Source organism: Rattus norvegicus, chromosome 5 (genome assembly GCF_036323735.1).
Source record: "Rattus norvegicus strain BN/NHsdMcwi chromosome 5, GRCr8, whole genome shotgun sequence".
In the NCBI taxonomy this organism is placed as follows: domain Eukaryota; kingdom Metazoa; phylum Chordata; class Mammalia; order Rodentia; family Muridae; genus Rattus; species Rattus norvegicus.
In genome coordinates this window covers 150559142-150582512 of record NC_086023.1, presented here as the reverse complement: position 1 = coordinate 150582512, position 23371 = coordinate 150559142, and the positions used below count along the sequence as shown (strand labels likewise).

Here is a 23371-nt window from a genome sequence, read left to right as displayed (position 1 = left end):
GGGATCAAGCTTAGCTGTCGGGCTGGGTGCCAGAAGCCTTGACCTGAGTCACCTCCCTGGCCCAGGTTTCTTTTGTCTCTTCCATATATTTCTTTCTCATGACTACATTGCTTGGGTTGATCTTGAACACCCTACGTAGCTAAGAATCACCTGGAACCTCTGATCCTACTGCCTAAACCTTCTTAAGGTCTGAGGTTTCAGGCCACGCCTCTTTTGTGCATCGTTCAGGATTATACGGTGGCTTCACGCACACCAGCGAAGTACTATGCCTACCCCCGAAATGGTTTTAAAATATTCATTGAATCCAGGGCCGTGTACATGCTACTAGGCAAGTACTCTATCGCAGAGGTACACACTACTCTGTACTCGAGTTTCCTGTATGAATGATGGGATACTGTTGCAGTGAAACCCATGGTACTGTTGTGGAAATTATATATGCGTGTGTGTGTGTGTGTGTAATATGCTCAGGAAAGCTGATCCACACACACATACACACCTTATTTTGTAGTACTGGAGAATGAACCCAGGGCCTCGAGCTTGCTTAGCACGCTCTCATCACCGAGCTGTATCTTGGCTTAATTTTATTATAGGATGAACTAATTTGTAGATTTTGTTTTTCTTTTTTCTTTTTTTCGGAGCTGGGGACCAAACCCAGGGCCTTGCGCTTGCTAGGCAAGCGCTCTACCACTGAGCTAAATCCCCAACCCCTCAGATGTAATGTCTTTACATTGTCTAGGCAATGTCTTTACTGTTCTATTTGGGCTAGTGGCTGAATTTAGGGTATCTTGCCAGGCATCCCACAGAGTTCTACGCTATCTCCAACCCTTTTGTGTGTTCACATGGGCACACATTTGTGTTTGTGCTTCTAGGGGTCATCCATCTTGTTTTTGAGCTAGCATCTCTTACTGGTCTAGAAATCACTACGTAGGCTTGACTGGTTGTCCGGTCAGCCCCAAGAATGGACCTGTGTTCCCCATCTTCCCAATGCTAGGATTATGGGCATATACTACCAATTTATTTTTTCCTGTCCACATGTGTTCTGGGTGGGGATGAAACAGATTTTAGACTGAGTTATTTCCCCAGTCGCCATTTAAAAAAAATGTATGAAGGGGTTGGGGATTTAGCTCAGTGGTAGAGCGCTTGCCTAGGAAGCACAAGGCCCTGGGTTCGGTCCCCAGCTCCGAAAAAAAGAACCAAAAAAAAATGTATGTGTGTATGTATGTATGTGTGTGTGTGTTGTACATTGGTGTTTTGTCTGGAGGTAGATCTGTGTGAGGGTGTCAGAATTATAGACAGCTGTGACCTACCATATGGGTGTTGAAAATTGAACCAGGGTCCTCTGGAAGAGCAATCAGTGTTCTCAACCTCAACCATTTTGCCATCTCTCCAGCCACCACAGTCCCTAATTAATTAATACCATGGTATGTTTGTGGCAGCCAGAGGACAACTTACGGGAATAAATTCTTTTTCCCACGTGGGTTTCAGGGATAGAACTGAGGTTGTCCCGCTTGCCATCAACCACCCCTTTACCTGGTAAATCATCTAGCCAACATTGCTTCCTCCATTTTGTTTTTTTCTTTTTTTTTCTTTCCCCTTTTTTTCGGAGCTGGGGACCGAACCCAGGGCCTTGCACTTGCTAGGCAAGCGCTCTACCACTGAGCTAAATCCCTGTTTTTTTCAAGACAAGGGTTTCTCTGCGTAGCCCTGGCTGTCCTTGAACTGATCTGCCGGTCTCTGACTCCTCAGGGCTGGACTTAAGGGTGTGTACCACCACCACTTGGCTGTTTTAAAGACAGCCGTTGCTAAACTGCCTATCCGGCTCTGAATTTATTGCTTAGGCCATAAACCTGAGATCCTCCTGCCTCAGCCTCCCAAGTAGCGGAAAAGGTCTGAGTCACCAGGCCAAGCTAGGAACCAGGTAGTTTTGATGCATTCTGAAACCTAGGTTGTTGTACCATGGTTTTGGTGATGCCCCAACCTCTGAAAATAGAACAAACCTAATGACTTCTATCACTGGCTCACTTACCTGGGGAGAGTTTCTTTCAGCTCTTTCCTCAGGGGTTTTAGGGTCTGACAAACTCCATCCCCAAAGCTATAACCTCTGGTCCCTGACATACCTTGGAGTCCTCACCCATTACTAGGCAGTAAGCCTACCCCTCCACCCCACCCTATGTCCTTTTGTTCCACTGAGGATCAAAGCTTGCAAGAGCCAGGCAGGAGCTCTGCCTCTGAGTAACATCCTCAGCCCAGCACCTTCCCCTCTCATCTCTCAGGGCATTAGATTCTCACCAAGCCCCTCCCGTGCCCTCTGGCCTCCAAGCCAGAGTGCTGTTATCACTTCTCTAAGTTCCTACTTCCTCCACCCTAGTTCCTTTACTGTATACAGTCCCTTCACTGTCCTTCCTCTCCTTAAGATCCATCTATGCCGAGCAGCAACCCTTTCTACCACGTAATTCCCCCTTCCGGCACCCCCAGCACGTCTCCTCTGAGCCCTTAAGAGACCCCGTGAACTGAACCCTGACTACCTGAGATGCCAGCTCAGCCCCCCTCATCTGCCAGCTCCACCTGGCCAAGACTCCCCAGCCAGAACATGTGCAGCTCCTCTCTTCAGGCTGCAAACAGGCTTCTTTTGGGTTGGTCTATCCCGGCTATCCTGGGGTGTTTGTTTTTTGTTGTGGTGTGGACATCTGAACCTGGGGCCTATGCCTGCTAGGCAAGCATCATCACTGAACTACTACACCCAGCGCCCCCACTCCACAGCTCCCCCACATTTTCTGATGCTCAACCCTTTTCTACTCTGTTTTCCTCTCCACCCCACAGTTAACCTTGATCCACTCTGCTCTCCCAAACCCACGTGTATCTACTGAAGTTAGACCTACCTGGGCTTTCTCCTCCTGCCTCCTCTCCCACCTCTGGCCTTTGCACACGTCTTTCCTGCTTCAGAAATCACTCACAGTTCTGTTACCACCCTAGGCGTGGCTTTTTAAAAAGCTTTCTCCTCTGGAAAGCCCCTTCCCTGGCCTGACCTCTCAGCGGGTCTCGCTGCTTCCTGCCCCCACTTGCAGCTCCACAGGAGTCTGTCAGCTTGAGAGTGGTGTCCTCTCCCCACAGCAGGCAGGATGAGTAGGCAGGCCAGGGCCTACATGGTGAGGCTGTGTGGAGGGGCTGTGTAGCAGATGGCTTTCCCATCCAGCAGAAGATGGGGGCACGTTTGCTTCTCAGCGGGTTCCCCCTAGCACGGGCCTTGTTGCTAGGGGCAGGGAAGCTAAGCCACACGGGACATGGTCTGGTATCATTCTGAGTGTCACTGAGGAAGAGGAGCAGGGAAGTCACGCTCAGCAGAGCTTCATCATGAAGTGGGTCGTGGGAAAACATGCTTGTGAAAACCTACAGGAAACTCTGTAGAGTGAAGGAAATTGAGAGCTAGGCCTGCCATGCTCAGGGAGTGAGAAGTAACTGCCTCTCCTGACCAGGAGGTTTAGGCTTAGCTCTCCCTGTTCATCTAAGCTGGGAGGAAATGGGTAGCATTCGCAGTTATACACTTAGGGACACTTAAGTTATACAAAAGCAGATGGCTATGTCCCAATGAATGAGCAGACCAGGGCTGGGGACCTGGCGGGGACAGAAGAAGCAGGGACTACTCAAGTTGTACCAGGAAGTCAACTCACTCCGGTCCCAGAGATTTTTGGATTGTGTCAAAGATTGACGTTGCTGGGTGCAGTGGCACATGTGTAATCCCAGTTCTCGGAAGATGAGGCAGGCAGGTCTGAGTCTGGTCAGCCTGGTTTACATACTACATACAAGTTCTAGGATAGCTGGGGCCACACAGAGACACTCTGCCTCAGTAAAATGAAGATCGGCCTCTTAGGACCATGATAGAAGTCTGGAGCCTTAATGGTCAGGGAGACAGGACAAACAGACGTCGGGGTGGTGCTCTGGGACCTGAGGTGGACTGAGGGCATCGAGAGGAAGAAGATGGTGACCAAACTTACCATGGGACTCTTCAGGCAAAAGAAAGCATCTGTGGGAGCCACGGGATGTAGGACAGGAGCGGGGACGAGTCAACGCAATGTTTCTGATGTTGAGAACACTCACTGTTCTTGCATAGGACATGGATTTGAGTCCCAGCATCGGAATGACAGCTTATAGCTGTCTGTAACGGGGATTCCATGCCCTTTTCTGACCTTCAAGGGCACCAACTCACACATGCTGTGCACAAACATACATGTGGGCAAAACACTCGGAGTCTGGTGGGGGACGGAGATGACACCGAGACACTAGGCAGATGAGAGGACTCAGAGGTAGGGAAACCAGGAACATCCTGAGGTACTTCAACTCCCAGAAGGACCAGAGGCTGACATCACCAGTACAGTCCCACCCACCCTCATGTACCCTGTTTTACAGACACAAGTTGGTTTTTTTTTTTTTTTTTTTTTTTTTTTGCTTTTCTTCATTTCTTTTTAATACAAACTTGGATCTTTGGGTGTGTCCTGCCAACAAAAAACAACAACAGCAACAGAAGAGAAAACCCAAGAGTGAAAAAGGAAAAAAAAAAAAAAGAAAAAAAAAAAAAAAGCCCCCAAAAGAGGTTCTCCCTCCCCCCCCACCATGCGAATTTGCACACCACGGGACCACAGCAGGTTTACAGAATGCAATATACAATCCACAATTTATAATAAAACAGTATATACAATAAATAGGATATTGTTCATTTTTGTCAAACGACCTGTAGATAAATTTCTCAGTGCACACTTGCAGGGGCTCTGGACACCTCGAAGCCCCACTCACAACCTCTTGCACACGCTCTCTCTCTCGCTCTCGCTCTCTCTCTCTTTTTTTTTTTTGTCTTTTTCTAAAACTGTGTTTTGTTTTTAAGTTTTGTACATTTTAAAAAGTATTTACAATTGCTGGTTTTGTGCAGAAAGGGCTCACCTTCGGCTTCTGCGTGGAGGAGATGGGCAAGGAGGGGTCATGGGTGGGATATGGGGCTGCAAGGGGTGCAAGGGGCAGGTGGGAGGCAGAGGGGCAGGCGCTCCTGCCAGAGGATGCTGTGGACGCTGGGAGGGGTCTTGGCATTGGTCTTCTGAAAGCTGCAAAGAAGCACAGGAGAAGAGGCGGAAGTCAGCAGCAGACAGACACTCAACTCCAAGACCAGGGGGCTGAAAAGGCTTGGCTCAATTCCTACTAAACCTCGGGAGATGCTAACCACCATTGTTCCTTCTCAAGACAGGCCCCATGTGACTTTGGGCCTGTCTTGTGCTCTCCAAGCTCAGTTTCCTAATTTGGTGGTGCTTTTGTTTAGTCTCATGTAGTCCAGGTTAGCCTCAAACTTGCTGTGTACCAAGAGTAGCTCTGAGCTACTGATTATCCTGACTTAGCTTTCTGAGAATTGCAATTACAGGTAGTCTCTCCATCTGTAAATGCCCAAGAGATGCAAGAGGGACTAGAGAAGCTGGTCAGCCTGATCTACAAAGTCCCAGAGCTACATAGAGAAACCCTGTCTCAAAAAACAAAAACAAAACCATATACACAATAATGACAGGCTACATGAGGGTGTCAGGGTCCCATAGGAGTGACTAGAGTCCAGACTCTGGAGTCAGGGATAGCTAAGTTCACATGCCAGCGTCACTACTTAAAAGTTCTGTGACGTTAGGCAGGAGCTGCTTACCCACTGAAAGAATTTTGTTTTTGCCCATTAGACAGGGCCTCACCACAGACCTCTGGCTGGTCTTTAACTTGTTGAGATCCCACTTGCCTTTGACTACTACGATTTAAAGGTACCTGACACTGTGCCTAGCTTACTTTACTCATCAGCGAAGAGAGGATACTAGAAAGGCAGACACGGAGGCCCACACCTATAATCCCAAACACTAAGACAGGAAGATCCTAAGAGTTTGAGGTCAGCCTGGGCTGCAGTCAGACTGCCTCAAAGCACCAAACGGGCTGGGGACAGATTTCATTTAGGAGAGTGCTTGACTAACACGTGTGAGCCCTGGATTTGACTGACAGCATGGAATAACCAGGTGTGCCGTAGCCTGAGTGCCAACCTATTACCAAAATCAAACCAAGTATCAGAGGACGATAAAATAGGGTAATAGGGCCACCCCCGCCTAGGTTTTGTTGCTGGACTCAGTGGTTTAGGACAGAGAGGGATTCAACACAGATGTGTAATACATTGAAATTAACATATTAACTATCACTTTTATTATTGTCCTGGTGCCGGATGGGCTTTCTGAATCTGTTTGTGAGTATTATAATAATGCGTTTGTGTGGGGCTTGCTAGGCGAGCACCACAGGTGTGGAAGCTCGCTCCTATTTATTTGCAAACCACCTCTCTTCCTAGACCCTCATCACTGTGTCCCCAGGAGAGAGGAGATGAATGAAGGAAGAAAGAACTCATCCAACACAATACCATCTGTGTTGGTGGAGACACTGCCTTCCTGAAGCTTGCAAACTCCCCAGTCCCCACAGCCACTGAGGTACCTCTTTTCCATAGATAGTTCTGATCACGTGTGTGCAACTTATCTTCCCTACACAGACCACCAGCCTGGCCCAACCCCCCTCCTCCAGATCTACAGCTGTTGCTGTAAGGGATGAGATAGCTGGACAGCCAGCTTGGTCATTCCCAGAGCCCTGGGCCGTTAGACTGCCTGCCTTTCAGAGGTATGGGACTCTGGCTTCCCACCCCCAAATGTGAGACCATTTTCCCCAGAATCAGGAGCAGGGCTGGGGTGCTACTGCCTAAGTCTCCTTTGTGAGCCACCTGTCCTCCCCCACAGCCGCAGGAGCCAGGCAGCAGCCTCTCCCTGTACTTTCTTGGCTTGCCTCTCCGACAGGGCCACATTGGCATTCCGCTCAGCCTCAGCTGCTGTCTGCTGGGCAATCAGCCCCAGGGGTGACTTTTGTCCTCTGGTTGGACTAGCCAGGACACCCCTGAGAGCCAGGGGCACCAGGTGGGCTCCTGCAGGGAAGGAGAAGCACCCCATTTCGGTGATGAGGCCAGGCAGAGAGAAGCAAAAGGGAGGGTGAGGCTGAGGGTTAGGGCAGTAGATCTGTACCTCAGTGAGGGGTAGTGGGGGAGGACAAGCTAGTGTCTGTAAGGTGACAGATGTATCACAATTGGGGCAGTAAGCAGAAAAGCAGCTCTTGGAAGCAGGGGTGCTGCAGGGATGAATGTCAGCTCTCTGCAGTTAGGGTGACAAGCCCGACCAACCGATTGCAGAGATGAAGGGAAAGGACCATGACATGTGGGGTGCCAGGTTCAGCAAGCACTGGGGGCCTCAATCCAGAGGCTGACTTCTCTGCAGTTGAAGGACAGTTGCCAAGATGAAGAATCTTCTGGGTAACTAATGGGGACAGAAGGTGGGCTGCTGCAAACTACTTGGCACACCGAGAGTGATGAACCCCTGGCTTTGCCTGTTCCCCCAAGGGCCCAGAGTAAAAATTCTGCATAAATCCCCTTGGCTCCCACCCCCACCAGCCCTCAGCCATTGCCAGTGACCCTCTGCAAGCCAGGTCTCCATGGTGATCTCAGCCCAGCAGGCGGTTCCTGCCAGAACCTTCCCATGGTGCCTGTGGCCAGGCAGCAGAAGGCTTTCTCACCCTCAGCTAAGCTGCCCAGAGCACCTTACCCTTCCCTCCCACGGCCTTCCCAGCTTCTAGGACTTGGCCAGCCAGAGGCACAAGCAGAATCTGGGGGAGGGTAGTGGGTGGGGAAGAATCAAAGGCTAGGGCGGGGGTGTTCTTCATGCAGGGAGAGTGTTATGCTGGGCGGAACACAGACCTAGCTAGACTCAAGACCTGAAAATGGAACCAAATACTAAGTGCCAGGCAGCCCAGCTGAGGAGTTAGGAACAGGCAGAGGCCATAATAGCTCTGGCTCCACCCTAAAAAGCCTGCTGGGATGGAGGGACAGCAAAGCAGGCAGGCCCTGACCCGGGTAATCTGCAGGTAGATGGTGGTGCCAAGGCAAGTCCCGTGGGGCTCAGAAAGAGGCGGCACACTAAAGCCAGTCTGGGAAGGAAGACTGTAGCTCTCAACTTACTGCTGAGGACAGCGCTCAGCATGCTGGGACGGAACATGCATGCGGACCAATGGCGGTACCATGACTGATCTAAGGCTGGTCAGCATGTCAGCGTCCAGCTCCGCTCTCACATGCCTCTAGGATGCCTCCTTAGAACGCCTTGTTACCATAGCTACCAGAGCACTTGCCATTCCCCATTCTGCACTGCTCTCTCGGACCTGTGTGTGGTACCTCTCTCTGAACCCTCAGTTCCAGGATGCACCCGGCTCCAGGACACAAGCCACATCAGCAAGACTTAACCTTCTAGGGCGCCCACAAGGAAGCTTAGAACCACACCCACCGAACCCTCGCTCTAACAGCTCTAGCAGTTTTAGCGACCTCAGTGGTCTTTGCCTGGGGGTAGAGACTCAAAGTGCTAGGGATTATAAAGAAATCAAGCTTCCCGGAGAGCATTCTCTCCACTCCTGCCTCCTAATAAGCAACCCTGTACCACACCCACTTCCTGCTAGGGCATGTGCTAAGGCTTGACCTCCACTCCCTGGTCTATGCCTCCAGAAGCGGATTTCAATGTCAGACACAGAAGAGAGAGGCCCTTCCCCCTCTGAGCTTCCTTTCTCTTTCGGAAAAGCAAAGGGCTTGGACAAGTAAGTGATGAGACAGACCTTTAGGTGCTGCAGACACAAGGGTCAAAGGACAAATCGGTCTCCTGAAGACTAAGCTACTTCATTGGCATTTTCATGTCATTGCAGGCCTGAGGTACCTCAAGTGTGCTAGACATTTCTGTGGGGCTCAAACTACATCTGACAGGCAGCAATAACACAAGGGGTTCAGTGAAGGGTCATAGGAGGCTTCTAACTGAGACCAAAGGGGTCAGGGGTACAGAGGGTGTGTGTCTTCCTTCACTTTTTTTTTTCTTTTTTTTCAGAGCTGGGGACCGAACCCAGGGCCTTGAGCTTCCTAGGCAAGCACTCTACCACTGAGCTAAATCCCCAACCCCCTTCCTTCACTTTTTAAAATCTGTGCCTTGAACTCTGGCTCTGAGAACCTTCCTTTGCTGTAGGACACAGAGACCCACAGAACTTTCGGGTGGGACTAGACAGGCTTCTTACCTGCAGGCACCCAGCCTCCCCAGCAACTGCTGTGTGCACACATCTGGTCCTGAGGTAGAAGTCCTCATCCCCACACTTACTTACATCTGTACACCTTTACCCATATAGATGTCTCTCTGTGTGCCTCCCTCCCCGGAAGAGGCCTCCCCCTCTGAAAGCCACCTGGTCCTGACAACAGGCTCGCTGACACCCCCCCCCCCCACACACACTGTCCTGCTTTTAGGATTACTTCCTAAAGATTTAGGCACTGAGCCCTCACCCCTCTTTCTTTTTTTGGAGACAGGGTCTCTCTCTATGTATCCTCTGCTGGCCTGGAACTCAGAGCGCACATACTTCTGTCTCTAGCATTCTGGGATTAAAGGGGGCACTGAGCACCACGTTCAGGAAACCGCCCTTTCCTCTCTGATCTCCCAGTCTATTTCTTGTTCTTCACATAGACACACGTGTGTACATGTGTGCGCACACACACTTGACATATCCCCTAAATGATGAGACAGATGTGAGCAGGCTAAAGAAACTGATGGTGTGCTGGGGACATCTTAGAAAGGGCAGAGACAGGCGGGAGAACACGGTGGGTAAGAGAGGGCAACCCAAGCTAGGGCACATTCTGTAAAGACTTCTCTTGTACTCCCTTCCTGACTCGGCTGTGTGTGCGTGTGCACATGCGTGTGTGTGCACAGGGCTGAGACAGAGGTAGATGCTGGCACAGAAGCCCAGATACCCTCTGCACCATGGCAGGCATTCAGGTCTGTGTTCTGTAGACAGGAAGGCTGGAGAGGAAGGATGCAATCAAAAGGTGTGAAGCAAGCGCAGATGTGCGTCAATCAATTCATCCAATAAATATTTTAGGGGCTCCAAACACTGAGCATCTAAAAACGCTGAGCAGCAAGCACTTTGGTGGCCACCGCGGGCAGAATGGACTGGGGTGGGGTGGGCCGGAGACGGAGTGGGGCTCTAGCTGCTGAATCTCCAATCTCTCATTTGTTAGGCTCCATTTCCAGCCTCAAGGAAGTCCCTGCTGCCTGCCCTCCCTCCTCAGGTGGCTCACAAGGGCTGGTGAGGAGGGTCCAGTACCTCCCTAGAGGGTACTCGGGCAGGGTTTGGAACAAACACATTAGGCTGCTGAGCAGTGCTGTTTGGGCATGGGATACTGGCCAGGGCACGGTGGGCTGCCAGTTCACGGGGGCTGGACAAAGACTTCATCTGCTTCTCCAGCGCAGGCATTGCAGCACCAAAGGTGACAGTGACCGAGCTATCCAGGGAGACCCATATGCACTATAAAGTTATAAAGAAGGTTTTCAGATGCTTTGGGTGTGGGGAAGAAGACTCTGAACTGTGTGGACAGGGACCTAGCTGACCCAGGTAACTTCTGGAGGTGCCTAGGAGTAGGGCTGACCTCATCTCCACATCCCTACCTCTTCCCAGGAGGACTTGGTCCAGTGGCTAATATAAAAACACTGTGATCACTCTGTCCACCATTTCCCCAGGTGTGGGAATGGAATCCAGGGCCTTTTGTGTGAACAGTAGGCAAACACTTTAACAATCTGCTTTATCTCCAGCCCCAAGAAGAATCTCGAGCTTTCCAAATGCTTGAGGGCCACACCAGAACACAAGGCTCTTGTAGCAGGGAGCAGGCAACAGACACAGGAGGGCTAGCTTTGGTCAAGCAAAGGTCAGGGACGAGGGTTGGAGATGTGTGACTCACACTGCTTGAATTAGGGACCCAGAACTCAGACCGTGGGAAGGTATTCATCCACCCATCTACCATCCACCAACTAGATGCTTTCCCGTGAGCCAGGATGGGGTAAGGGCTTTACATGTCAATCCCCTTAATTCTTACAAGAGATAGAGATGCGGTGAATCACCAGGTTATGTGAGTCACCAGATCACCTAGTTGGTAAGGGGTGGAACCAAGTTGCGCATAGGGGCCTGTGTGTAGCCACAGACATGCACTCCTAGCCACTGCCTGCCAGTTTTAGAGGTCTGCTTTTACCAGGAATGTGGGGTGCAGAGAGAGGAGCAGCAGCGGAAGGTATGTTCATAGAGAGATGGCATTTCCAAGAAGCGGGGGCCTTAAACAAGAAGGCCTAGCCTAAATATGGCTACAGGGAAGGCAAGCAGTAGAACTAGAGGGTGACCTCAGAAAAGGGAGAAAAACCTGGTGCCTGGAGGAAGCAGGGCAAGGCCGGCTGAGGCCTGACATGAGACCTCTTGCTCAGAGCCAGAGGCAAGATCAAGTGACCTCTTAAGGATTCAAAACTCAGAGAGACAAAGCCCAGAGCAGCCAGGCCTGGGCATGCCTGCTGACCCTGCTGGATGGTGGCCTTGGAAACTGCCTACTGTTCCGGTCCAGCCCCAGCTGGTGTAACCTGGGAGGACCTGTGACATTTCTCTTGGCCTCACGTCTACAGCCAAGACCTAATAGGGAAGAGAGGCGGATTAGAGATTCCTGAATGTATCTGGTCCCTTTCCACCTTCTCATCTCTACTCCTGGGGTCTGCTGTGGCTGGTCTTTGGTTCAAGGGTCCCAGTATGGAGCTAAGTCTGTGTGGGTCTGCTTTTCATTTAGGGGATCCAAAAAGATGCCTGTATGGGCCCAAGACCCCCTTCCTTTCACCTATCTCTAACTGTCCTATCAGGTACAGTTCTCAGCAGAGGCAGGACACACATTCCCAACTGCCTGATCTTTCACCTCCCAACTCTCCGGGGACAGAACTTGCTTTTGCCCTTAGTTCCCCTGCGCAGTGCCTTTCCCTGGCTTCACAATCTCCCCTCTTCAAGCTCAGCTTCTTACCCCAAACCCACATAAGTCATTTAACTTTCTGGTACATGCCTGGAAGACCAGCACTCAGCAGGCTGAGGCAGGAGGAAGCAAGTTCCAGGTTAGCCAGGGCTAAAACATAGCCAGATGTCTCACAAAAACAACTCCCAGGGTTTGCCTTACGTGAGCTATCATTTTGCAGACAGGGAGCTGGGGATGTGGGTGAAGAGCAGCCCTGCCTCCCTGTTTCCTTAGCTCTCCAATGAAAGCTTAGAACATATTCTCTGCCCAGGATGTTGTGAGGACCCTGGGGCAGTGTCACACACAGGGACAACACACACGTGTACAGGACTTCTCAGCATAATGCCTGGTACCTGGGGTGCAATCCTTGCTTCTTTCCACCTCTGGGCACCCGCCATCTCCTACCAGCTGTTTACAGGTTCCCTGTGTTCTTGTTTTAAAGTTCCCAGGTCAGTGCTGAACTCCCGACAAGAGTCTTGTCTATTTTGTCTCCTCAGAACCTGCCACAGAATGAGCTCGAAAGAGCTGGAGTGCTGCTTCCCCAATGCCTGTTAGAGCTGCTCACTACGTGTGGGTGAGTGAGCATGTCCCTGCCCTCTCTGCTTAAGTCCTCTGTGGTTCCCTCTACTCTCCCCTCCTTGCCACTTTCCCCTCCGCATCTTCCAACCTCTCTCTCACAGGGTCTTAACTAGTCCTTGGCACCCAAAGGGGTGCCCTACAAGGAGGTGCTCATGTGGTATCCTAACTAAGGAAGGGAAACGGTCTCAGACCGTTTTAGTGTGAGCCACCATCGTAGCTGGCTGTCTGATCTCCTCTTCTGATGCTTGTCCTGTCCCACTGTGACTCTGCAATGGCTCCCTGTACATCTCACAGTGTCTTACGGGCCAGGCCTCTGCCAATCTGGCCCAGCTTAGCTTTCCTGCCTTTCTGTCCATCAGTTCTTCAGAGCCAACCCCATTCCCACCTCGCAACTCTACACAGCGCTTGCCGTGCCCTCTGCCCACAATGGTCCATCTTACCTACCACGCAGCTACTGTATTGTGATGGCAGCTGGAAGGTCTGGGCATCCTGTTGCAAACTACCACAACGTCCTAGTGGGCCCTGCACTATTCTCTTCCACACCTCTACCCAACGAGTGCTCTGTGCCATCCCGTGTTTCCTGCCTTTCCCTCTGAGGATCAAGCATCTCATCTTCGGTGCTTCCAATGGCTGATATGTGCAGGGGGAGGGCTGCACAGACGGCTCTGGGACTGCACACGTCCCTGTGAGGACAGCCCTGCTATCTCCCAGTGCTGGGTGGGGAACAGGCTAGAATGTGGGGCTGGAAGGCGTCCCAACTCCTCCTGCATTCAGGCCTAGCTGGGTGGTTCTATTATGCACTGTGCTGAGCTGTGACCTGCCCAAACGCCCAGCCCCCACACCCATTCATTTTCCATCCCAGAGTCTGGGAGGAACAGTTTTGGGATTATTTCATTTCTGGATTATCCATGAGACATCTCCCCTCCGGTGAGAAGGATCAAGGGTTTGACATTTTAAACCCTAAGCAGCTTCTCCCTTTGCCTGCCTCAGATCTGCAGCCCTGCTGCTTGCAGGGAGATGCATGGAGAATGCAAGGCCATTTTAATCTTGGCTTAGCTTCATTAGGAAGGAAGGAAAAAACACTGCTAAAAAAAAAAGGGGGGGTTGGGGATTTAGCTCAGCGGTAGAGCGCTTGCCTAGCAAGCGCAAGGCCCTGGGTTCGGTCCCCAGCTCCGGAAAAAAGAAAAAAAAAAAAATGCTTGAGCCATTGTCTTTGCCATGCAGACCTGTGAGAGACTCAGTATTAAAGCCAATTTTCTCAAACAGACGGGGAAACAGAGGCCAGGGAAGGGCAAGAGCTTAAAAGACATGTAGCAAGCTAGTGGCCACACAGAGAACTAGTATTCCCCAGAGCCTCTTGGCTCTCAGCAATGGCTCTTTGCTACCCTCAGGCACCAGGGCATCTGGGGTCTGGTAAAGCGGGGGTCATAAGTTTCCACTGACTTTTACTTCATCCAGGACCCTGAGTCACTCTGACCTCAAATGGCCTTTCGAGAGCAGGAATGACAAGCTAGTCCACCAAGAAGCAAGACACCCAGGAGGCTTTGGGGCAGCAAGAGTAATGAGTAAAGGTTTTAGTAAAGCTCTCAGTGACTCCTCTGCCAATGGGCTCATGGGGCCCACTATGTGAGAGGCCTCTTGCCCCAAAGTGGGACTAGCTGTGGCTGGACTCTGAAACAGGATGTTCTTCAAGAAGATAGTTCTTTCAACCCTACTATTCTCTTCACAGTTATTTGGGAACATTTTTCGACTTTTCAACACAGGGTTTTTGTGTAGCCCTGGCTGTCCTGGAACTCTCTCTGTAGACCAGGCTGGACTCCAGAGATTCACCTGCCTCTGCCACCTGAGTGCTGGGATTAAAGGTGTGAGCCACCAATGGCCCGGCTCATTTTCTGCCCTTTATTTTCCTAAAAATCAGACTTCAAACATGAAGGCATAGTACCCAAAAGCAAGTGTTTCTGAACAGGCAACTGGACTCTGGAGAAGCCCTGGCTTGAGGAAAGGGACTGGTTTTCTATCTGGATAGGCCCCATGGGTTGTATTTTCCCAGGGTGTAGATGGCAATGCTTATAGAATCTGGATTTTGCCCCACAGGGGTCTGACTAGCAGGCTGAAGACGTTTTTCTAAAGCATTGAGGGGCTGGGGGTTGGTGGGTGGTATACACCTTTAATTCCATCACTCAGGGGACATAGACAGGTTGAGTATGAAGCCTGCTAGGGCTCTGTAGTGAGACACCTGCCCCCCACAAAAAGCTTTTGAGAATAGGAGGTCAAGAAAGAATCCTATGGTTCATTCTGTAAAGTTCTTGCAAAGTAGCCACAACACAGGAGCCTGTAGAAGCCTGGGCGAACGACTGGCCCACTCCTTTCTTCGTCCAAGCACAAGACAAACGTCCTCCCTCCTAAGAGATAAGTGGTTTTGTGGTGTTTCTTGCCTAGGCCTAGAAAGAATGGGAATGAATGCTCGGTCTGGTCCAATCTCTGGCTCTACCGTTCAGTTTCTAATCTTGAGCCCTTTCTTCTTGATGGTAAAAATCTTATACCCTCCCTCGAATCTTTGTAGCTCTCCTCCTCATCCATCGATAAGCATTCTCACCCTCCCTAACCTCCAGGCTTCTGCCCGCCACACCCACATCCCCAGACTTACCCAGGAACAAAACCTCGTGGTCCAGTCGGCACTTCAGTTGGTACTACAGGGAGGTGACGGTAAATGTGTCCTCAGGGTGAGGTTCCGCCATGGGCCCCAGGAAGCCACTCTTAGGACCCCCACCCAGGCCAGGGTGTGTCTGCGGCATAAAGCCTGGATACCTGTAGGCAGTGTCCTGCAGGGGCAGCAGCGAGTCCCTCGGCACAGGGGACAGAGTTAAGTCACTAAGGAGTGGGCAGCCATAGCCAGCAGTGGCTGCAGCAGGGCCACGGGGTGGACCTGGGGGCCGGGTCATCTCCAATGGCTCCTTGTCGGCCTTGGGCGTGGCTGGTGGGCTAGCCAGGTGAGGGGCACTGAGGCAGACAGCCTCCGTCCTGCCCAGGAAGTCAGCCAGCAGCCCTGAACCCACCTTGCCTTCATAAGGTGGGCTGCGGGCAGCTGAACCTGGTGGGTACCAATAGGCTGTACCCTTGCAACTAGGGGACTCATAGTGAGGCTGGCCTAGCGGTAGGTCCCGGCAGCTCAGGTGGGCCTGGGCTGCATGACTCAGGCTAGCCCCCTGAAGACCATGCTTGAGGGGCTCACAGGCAGTCAGCTTTGAAGGTGGTGGCCGCAACTCTTCCTTGAAGCCTAGTGTCGGTGAACAGGTGGGTGAGTAGGCCTTCTGCAGGCCAGCATCAAACACTGTGGGTGGGTGGGCCAGTGGTGGGAAATGCTTGCTGTCAAGGTCAGGAGCACCCAGGCTGGGAGAGTCACAGTGGAAGCCTTGGCCAAAAGTGCCATCAGAAGGTGTGGATGGATTCATGGAGTAAGGTCCCATGAAGTCACAGGGATCTCGTTCTCCCACACCAAAGGCTCTCGACTGGGAGGGCAGTGGTGACATGCTGCTGTCCCCACTATAGTAGTCCAGGCCAAGGTCTGGGCTGTCCTGGAACAGTGGATTCACTGGTTGTGGCTTGGGGATGAACTTGGCTTTGGCCGCTGTACCACCTCTCTCCTTCTTGGCTGAGCAGGCCCCACTACCCCGGCCACCCCGAGGCTGCCGGGGTCCGGTGCTCCGTTTGGACGGATACCCAGAGGCAGTGGCTGAGGTGGATGTTGAAAAGCCCAAATGTGAGGCCTCAAACAGGTCCACCTTCTTCCGCCGGCCACGGCCAGGCTTTGAGCTACTCTGAAAGAGGACGCTCTGGTTCCAGTTGTAGCCGGGAGCAGATGATGCTTCATTCCAGTCCATCATGAGCTTCTCCAGGCTGGACAGGCTTGACTGGCCCTCACTGCTTGAGGCCTCACTGTTGGCACGCCTAAAACCACCACCAACTGGCTGATTGAACTGGGTGCTGTCAGAGGATGACTCGGAGAAGGTCTCGGACACAGCAGTCTGCTGCTTCACCTTCTGTGGCGTGTAGTTCGAGATGTCCAAGATCACATTGGGTTCACTGACGTGGCAGTCAAAGTTGGGATTGTAGAGCTGACTAAAGGCCTCCGAGGCCCAGTCCAGGCCTCCATACCCCTGCCGGAAAGGCCACTGAGAAGCCCCCACAAACTGCCGACAGTTCTCAGGTGAGGGCTGAAAGGAAGAGGAAGAGGAGGAGGCCGCAGAGGCAGCAGAAGCTGTGGTGCCCTTGGGTACCATGTAGCCACCGGGTGAGACAGTACTGGCTCGACTGTCACAGCGCAAGGGTGTGGGAGCTGACCCAGAGAAGGGGCCCCCCTCAGAGCTGTTGAAGAAGGAGGCCTTGCTGGGCGGTAGACAGGGACCCCCAGTAGGCGGCGGGGCATAGCCAGCACTGTGGGCGCTGCTGGGTGAGGCAGGAAGGCTATTGCCGCTGCCATAGGCAAAGCTGCAGTCCTTACTATTAGCACAGTCCTGGCCTGAAAAGGGCTTTGCTGGGGCAAACACACTTTGTCCTGCCCCATAGCCACCATACTGAGGTGGGTAGGTGTTGGCAGGAGGGTGGGTTGTAGGCGAGCGGGCCACAGCTGAAGGAGGGGGAGCCAGCTTTGGGAAGGTCTCAGCTGCTCGGCAGTCTGAAGTGGCTGGGGTTATCCCATAGCTTGTTGCCCGGCCTGGTGGAAAGGTCTGACGGGAAGGCAGGACAGGCTGGAAGGAGGGGTCTGTCCCAGCTCCACTGTTGCCCACTGCCACTGGGCTACCCTTGGCTCCCCGGCTTGGGAAGGTGGCAAGCCCCCGCTGAGCAGGCAGCGCACTGGAGGGAGGCCCTGCATAGTTGCCCGATGCCTTCCGGGACTCTGGGCGAGAGGCCGATAGGGCAAAGTCCAAGAGGTCAGAGGAGTCATCTGAATCAAGCAGGGACCGAAAATAGCCAGTGAAGAGGTTTTGGCGTTCCTGGCTGAGCTCCGTCTGGCCTGAGGGTGCACCAGCATAGTAGCTGCCACGGCCTGAAGCCCCACTCTCCAGCCCAGTGGAGGCAAAAGCCCTGGCCTCCGTCCCCTGGAAACCACAGTTTCGGCCAGCTTGCCCTCCTGGGTGCCCATGGTGAGGGGCCCAGCCACCACCCTTGTCCCCAGCCCACTCAGCACCGGCCTCCCCAAAGCCTGGGCCACTGGGCACCTGCTCTGGGAACAGAGTCCCATTCTTCCGGGACCGCCTCTTGCGCTTGGGTTTCCCAGTTACAGCATCTACCTCGCCTCGGCCCCTTTTGCGTGGATGCCCCAGCTCAGTGAGACCAGGACCCACAACCCCAGTAGCTGCCACTGCTACCACCTTCTTTTTCTTGCCAATGCCCTCAAAAAAGTCACTAAAGGAACAGCGGGCTGCCTTGGCTGCATGGCCTCCGCCCCTACCTCCAAAGCCTCCTGTCTTGCCTCCACGCCTCCGGAAGCCCTGCACCCGGTGCAGGAATTGAGAGATGCTCTGAGTGTCCGGGGCTTGGTGCACTGACTCAGGCTCACTGGGTGTCCAGCATCGGGGTGGCGAGCATCTCCCAGCACACTGGCTCTGGCGGTTCAAAAAGGCCAGCTTGGCAAGGACATCGGAATACTCAGCCTTACTGTCATTGGCGTCTGCTGCGTAGGACGGCTGCGGGGATGCCAGCTTTTGTTTCCTCCGCCGCCGTTTCTTCACCTCCGGCATGGCCATGGTGGCCGCTGTCACAGCGGCAGCCTCGGCAGCTACCACTGTTGGCTCTTTGGGTTTGCCAGGACCCAGCAGCAGGTTCTTAGGAGGGCGGCCACGCTTTCGCTTGAGAATAATAGGCATCTCACCTGGCGGGAAGACCACCACCACATTCCGGCCATTGTTTTTCATCTTCAGCAATGGGGTGGGCTCCGACGACACCCTCAGGCCCAGCTCCTTGCCCTCCACACTCAGACTGCTGCTCAAGGATGAAACTTTGTACGTGGTCTTGTTCCTCCGCCCTAGTGACACAGGGATCTTTGCCATCTTCACCACCATCCGCCGCACTCCCCTGCACTTGCCTTTGCGGGTGGGGACCATTGGAGTTTGAGAGGACTCTGGCTCCAGTTCAGGAACTGGGCCTGACAGAGCAGGAGGTGGTGGTGGTGGGGGCAGCGGTGGGGGTTCAGCCAGGGCAGCTGCCAGCCCTGTAGGCATGGGAAGAGGCAGCAGACGACCTTCAGGTCCTGAATCCACCTTCCGTCCCCTTCCAGCTTTCCGCCTGCGACACAGGATCTTTGGCCTATCAGTGCGCCTCAAGGCGTACTTGGGGTGGCCCTCAGGCCCAGGGGGACCATGAGGTGAGCACAAGTCCAGGCGTAAGGGCTCAGCCAGTTGGCAGTGTCCCAAGGATTGCTGGGGCTCTAGACGTCGACCAGGGACATCCAACAACTTGGGCAGGGGGTCGAGGGCCTGAGGGTCAAGGAGCTGGGATTCCAAGGAGTCAGGTAGGGTGTCTAGGGCCTGCAGAGTCAAGCTCGGCAGTCCCAGAGGATCCGCAAGAGGCTGCAGGGGTGGTAGTTCCAAACCTTCTCCTAGAGGCTCTAGTGCTTGTGGGTCTAGGAAGCGGGGCTGGGGGTCCAGGAGCTGCGGCTCAGGCTGTGGTGAAGGAGGCTCAAGGGCTTGAGCCTCCAGGAGCTGGGCCTCAGGGCAAGTAAGGGAGGCAAGTTCACTGAGGATGTCAGCGTCTGCCAGCTCAGGGTAGTCAGGCCCATCTGGCTCAGGCTCTGGGGGCAGACCAGTGGCCGTGGCTGTGGCTCCAGGACCATGGCCTTGGCCAGGCTGGGGACTATCCCTGGGCTCGGGCTCAGGTTCATAGAGGGGGTGGTTGGGCCGCTCTGGCTTGGCGTGAGGGGTCGCACGCTCCTCAGGGCTGCGGATGCTATTGGCCAGGCTGGGTGAAGAGAAGAAGCTGTACTGCAGGTCGCCGGGCGGTGGAGCGGGTGGGCGGCTCAGTCGCAGCCCGCCGCAGTCTAGATGCACACCACTGTGCTGCAGGTCCTGGGACAGCCGTGTCAGGTCCTTCATGATGTCAATCAGCTGCACCACCGGATGCAGGTTCACACGCCCGTTGTCCCAGTGACGGAGGGAGTTGTTGTCTGGGGCCGGTGTGGGACAGTGGGCCTGGGAGACAGGCCGGGCTGCCCGAGGGGGTAGCAGGTCGTCTCCCTTGGCAAGGACTGGTGGACGCCGGGAGCTGGGGTCCCGACGTGGGGGTGGGCGTGGGTTCTCGGAGAAGGTATGGGTGGAAAAGGCCTTGTCAGGTGGGCTGGCAGGGGGGCGGGTGGGAAGCAAGGGCCGGGGGGTTGGGGGGCCGCCGGGGTAGTACTTGGGCTCTCGGAGGTAGTCAGGAGAGCTGCACACGGCACTGGAAGTCACAACCAGGCCCTGGGGCTTCACACGCATCCTGACCTTGTCCTCCTCGGGCCGCCGGGCGGGGCCGGGGCTGACATGAGGGTGAGAGAGGCCGGGACCAGAACCTGCCGGGGAAGGAAAGGCAAGAGGTTCTTCACTGAGCATCTATATCCTAATATCGTGCCCCTGAACCTTATTGATCCTATTTCCCCTCTATGTTCCAGCCATGGCCCAAATTGCTTGCAGGTCTTCTGTCCTGTGTACATACTCAACTCTTCCTGGGCCCCGGCATCCAGGTACGTGACCCACTCCTACAACTATTAGAGATGGATGACAAGATCCCCGTATCTTGGAGAGGGAGGACTAGTAGCAGAGCAAGATGGCCACACTACATAACACTAGACCGAAAACTAAAGAAGGCTGGAAAGACCCATTCACCACAGCGACTCTCCTCCTCACCCTTGGTCCTCAGGCTGCACTCACCCTCGGCTCTGCCGCCTGGGCTGTCACACTGGATATCTCTGTGGGCAACAAGACACGATCAGAGTTGACTTCCCCCAAGATTATTCAGGGTCCACACTTAACCCCCGCTATCCATACTCGCCCTGCCCCTTTCTAGATGCCACCCAGCTCCCTCAAGGCTCCCCATCTGACCTGGTAAACAGAGGGCCCCCGTGCTTGGGGACTCTGCCAGTCGCTGGCTGTCAGCTGAGGGTATTGTGGAGCAACTTCGGCCTGAGCCCAGGCCTTGGGGTGTGGACAGCGCCTGGAAAGGACCACCGTAGCTCAGGTTTAGTGAGCACCTACTGCACGCCAGGCACTGGGCTGGAAGCTGTCCAGGCATTGCTTCATTTGATTCTTCATACCGATCCTGTGAGGTAGGGGCTATTAATAACCCCATTTTGCAGATGAAGAAATGGAGGCTCAGACATGAACCAACTTCATTCATTCATTCATATGCTCATTATTTATGGGATTTCTACTTTGTACAAGGCCTGGGCAGTCAGACATTTGAACAGGTAAAGCCCTACGTGACTTAAGAATCAGTGGATGGATTAAGAGCTGCAAAGACAAGTGAGGAAAGTGCCTGGGGACAAGGATCTGGAAGTCACCAGGAAGGTGGCTATAAAGACCCTGGCACCTTTTACTGCCACCACCACCACCAAGCACTTTAATAGACTTATCTCATCTAACCTCCCTGCCATACACAGGTCAATCGCTATCCTGCCCACTTTTGAAGAAACCATCCAGTAAGGGCTCCAAGTACCACGAAGATAAGCCCATCTGCCCTGTCCCCTGCCGAGTAAAAAAAGAAAGCTCTGTGAATCCACAACAGTTCTGTTCCACACAAGTGTCCAAAAAGACGGGTTTTGTTGTTGTTTGCGCCTTGGAGTTTTTGTTTGTGACATTTAAAAAAAAAACAAAACAACTTTTTTGTTTTTTGAGGGTTTCTCTGTATAGTTCTGGCTATCCTGAAATATGCTCTGTAGACCGGGCTGGCCTTGAACTCACAAAGAGCCACCTGCCTCTGCCTCCTGAGTGCTGGGACTAAAGGCATGTGCCGCCACCACCCGTCTTTTGTATTTTTTTTTTTCTTTTTTTCGGAGCTGGGGACCGAACCCAGGGCCTTGCGCTTGCTAGGCACTGAGCTAAATCCCCAACCCCGTCTTTTGTATTTTTTTAAGCTTATTTTCATTTCATGTGTCTGAGTGCTTTGCCTCACACGGCTGCGTGTATACACCATGTACATGCCCTGGTACCCACAGAGGACAAAAGAGGACACTGATCTCCTGATTTGGAGTTACAGATGGTTGTTAAGCCATCATTCGGGTGCTGGGAACTGAACCTGGATCCTCTGCAAGAGCAGCCAGTGCTCTCGACTGCTAACCATTTCCTGAGCTCCTATCTTATTACAGCTGTGTGAGCGTGCACACACACACACACACGTGCTTGTGGACTAAATGCAGGTTGCTGCCAGGTTTGATGATCAGCACCTGCACGCACCGAGCTTTCTCAGCCCCGTTTTCTTTTTTTTGGTTCTTTTTTTTGGTTCTTTTTTTTCGGAGCTGGGGACCGAACCCAGGGCCTTGGGCTTCCTAGGTAAGCGCTCTACCACTGAGCTAAATCCCCAGCCTCTCAGCCCCGTTTTCAAAACAAGGTAGTGGACAGGGGCTGCTCCAGGCATGTGCCACTATGTCCGGCTCTCATGCAGTTTTTTCTTATTCTTTTCTAGGTCCAAGAATGATGCTGAGGGAGAAACAGTGTCAAGAATGTGGAAAGGGACATTCTCTTGCACCCCTCACCTTCCTCAGTCTCTGAAGTTCCCGTCTCTCCTCTTGGAGCCCTGTCCACTTCACCTTCCTAGGATTTATCACAACTGTAATCAATTACTTGTGTGACTGGCCATTTAGTGTGTGTGTCTCCCTTGAGACTGTGGGCTCTTCAGGGGCAGGGATCGCATCTGTCTTGTTTACTGCTGTATCCTCTGACCCCAGAGCCTGGGCTATGGATGCTACGTAAATATTTACAGAGTGACTCTGAGCTGGTGGGGGGAGCTGGGACTTAGATCTAGGTATGTTTGACTCCCAAAGGAGCCTGAAGACTCAGAGCTGAGCAGGGACCAGGACCTCAGCGAGCCACATGAGCCCCAACTTTGGAAGGAAGGTCTTAGGAAGCAGCCACTGATCACTGCCTATTGTTTGGTCCTGACTTAGAAACTCTATGGACAGGTTGCCATATTGCCCAGTGCTAGCCCACGGGGAGAATGGAAAGCTGAATGAGGGAGAAGACACTGGGAAAGTACATTCTTGTGGGCCCCTGTGGTAGGCAGCAATCAGCAAGTCACTGATGGTTCTAAGCACCACCAGGGAGGGCAAGGCTGTCTGTTCTGCTGGCGGCACCTCTCAACATCTGGAAAGGAATGTAGCCCATAGGAAGAGTGTGCAGAACTTTGCAGCCCACACGCATGACCCACTGAGTCCTCAGAGCAACCCAGGAGGCGGCCATGGTTTATTATCCTGGAGCTGCAGAGCAAACGGGCCCAGAGCCCTTTGAACCTTGCCTGAAGCCACACAGCTGTTCAGAGGCAGAGATCTTACTTCTTTTAAGGCCAAACCCCCTTTCTCCTCTCAGCTCCTGCAACAATTCTTTAGCCACTTCTGGAAAGGCTCCTTCTAGAGCTGTGGTCTAATTTAAGGCTGGGAGGAACACTGAAATTATCTAAGCCATTGGCTTCCAAACCCTGAGCTCGGGGGAGCGGAGGAGCTGTTTAACACTCCAGATACCCAGGCCCTAGTCCAGGAGGGCCTGACTCACACATCTGAGGGACATCTGGGAAGCTGTCCTTTTAATCTGCACCCCCATGCTCCCCACCCCCCGCCATGAGTACCCTGTGCTCTCTTCCATTTTACAGGAGAGGGAACTGAAATGGAGCGACTAGGAGACTTCACTTGAGGCCACA

General features: G+C 53.1%; 1 protein-coding gene and 1 long non-coding RNA gene across 9 annotated transcripts in view; one reads left to right on the top strand and one right to left on the bottom strand.

Moving 5' to 3' along the window:
* Nucleotides 1-3708: 3708 nt before the first annotated feature.
* The window catches only part of Ahdc1 (AT hook, DNA binding motif, containing 1), a 66623-nt gene continuing 46960 nt past the window's right edge, over nucleotides 3709-23371 (bottom strand). For 4 of the 8 annotated variants that reach the window (XM_039110398.2, XM_039110397.2, XM_008764152.4 and 1 more), the window contains 4 exons: nucleotides 20566-20677; nucleotides 20395-20432; nucleotides 15141-20036; nucleotides 3709-5090 (listed from right to left, as the gene is read on the bottom strand). In XM_039110398.2, coding sequence (XP_038966326.1) covers nucleotides 15184-19962 — 4779 coding nt within the window. In that variant the 5' untranslated portion in view covers nucleotides 19963-20036; nucleotides 20395-20432; nucleotides 20566-20677 and the 3' untranslated portion in view covers nucleotides 3709-5090; nucleotides 15141-15183. Of the gene's footprint in view, nucleotides 5091-13136; nucleotides 14935-15140; nucleotides 20037-20394; nucleotides 20433-20565; nucleotides 20797-23371 lie in introns of those variants that run through there. The other 4 variants (XM_017593517.3, XM_008764151.4, NM_001134956.1 and 1 more) reach the window with 4 other exon arrangements.
* Nucleotides 5883-22473, top strand: LOC120102997 (uncharacterized). The gene is made up of 3 exons (XR_005505031.2): nucleotides 5883-12488; nucleotides 20136-20207; nucleotides 22145-22473. It is a non-coding gene; the product is annotated as an uncharacterized LOC120102997 (long non-coding RNA).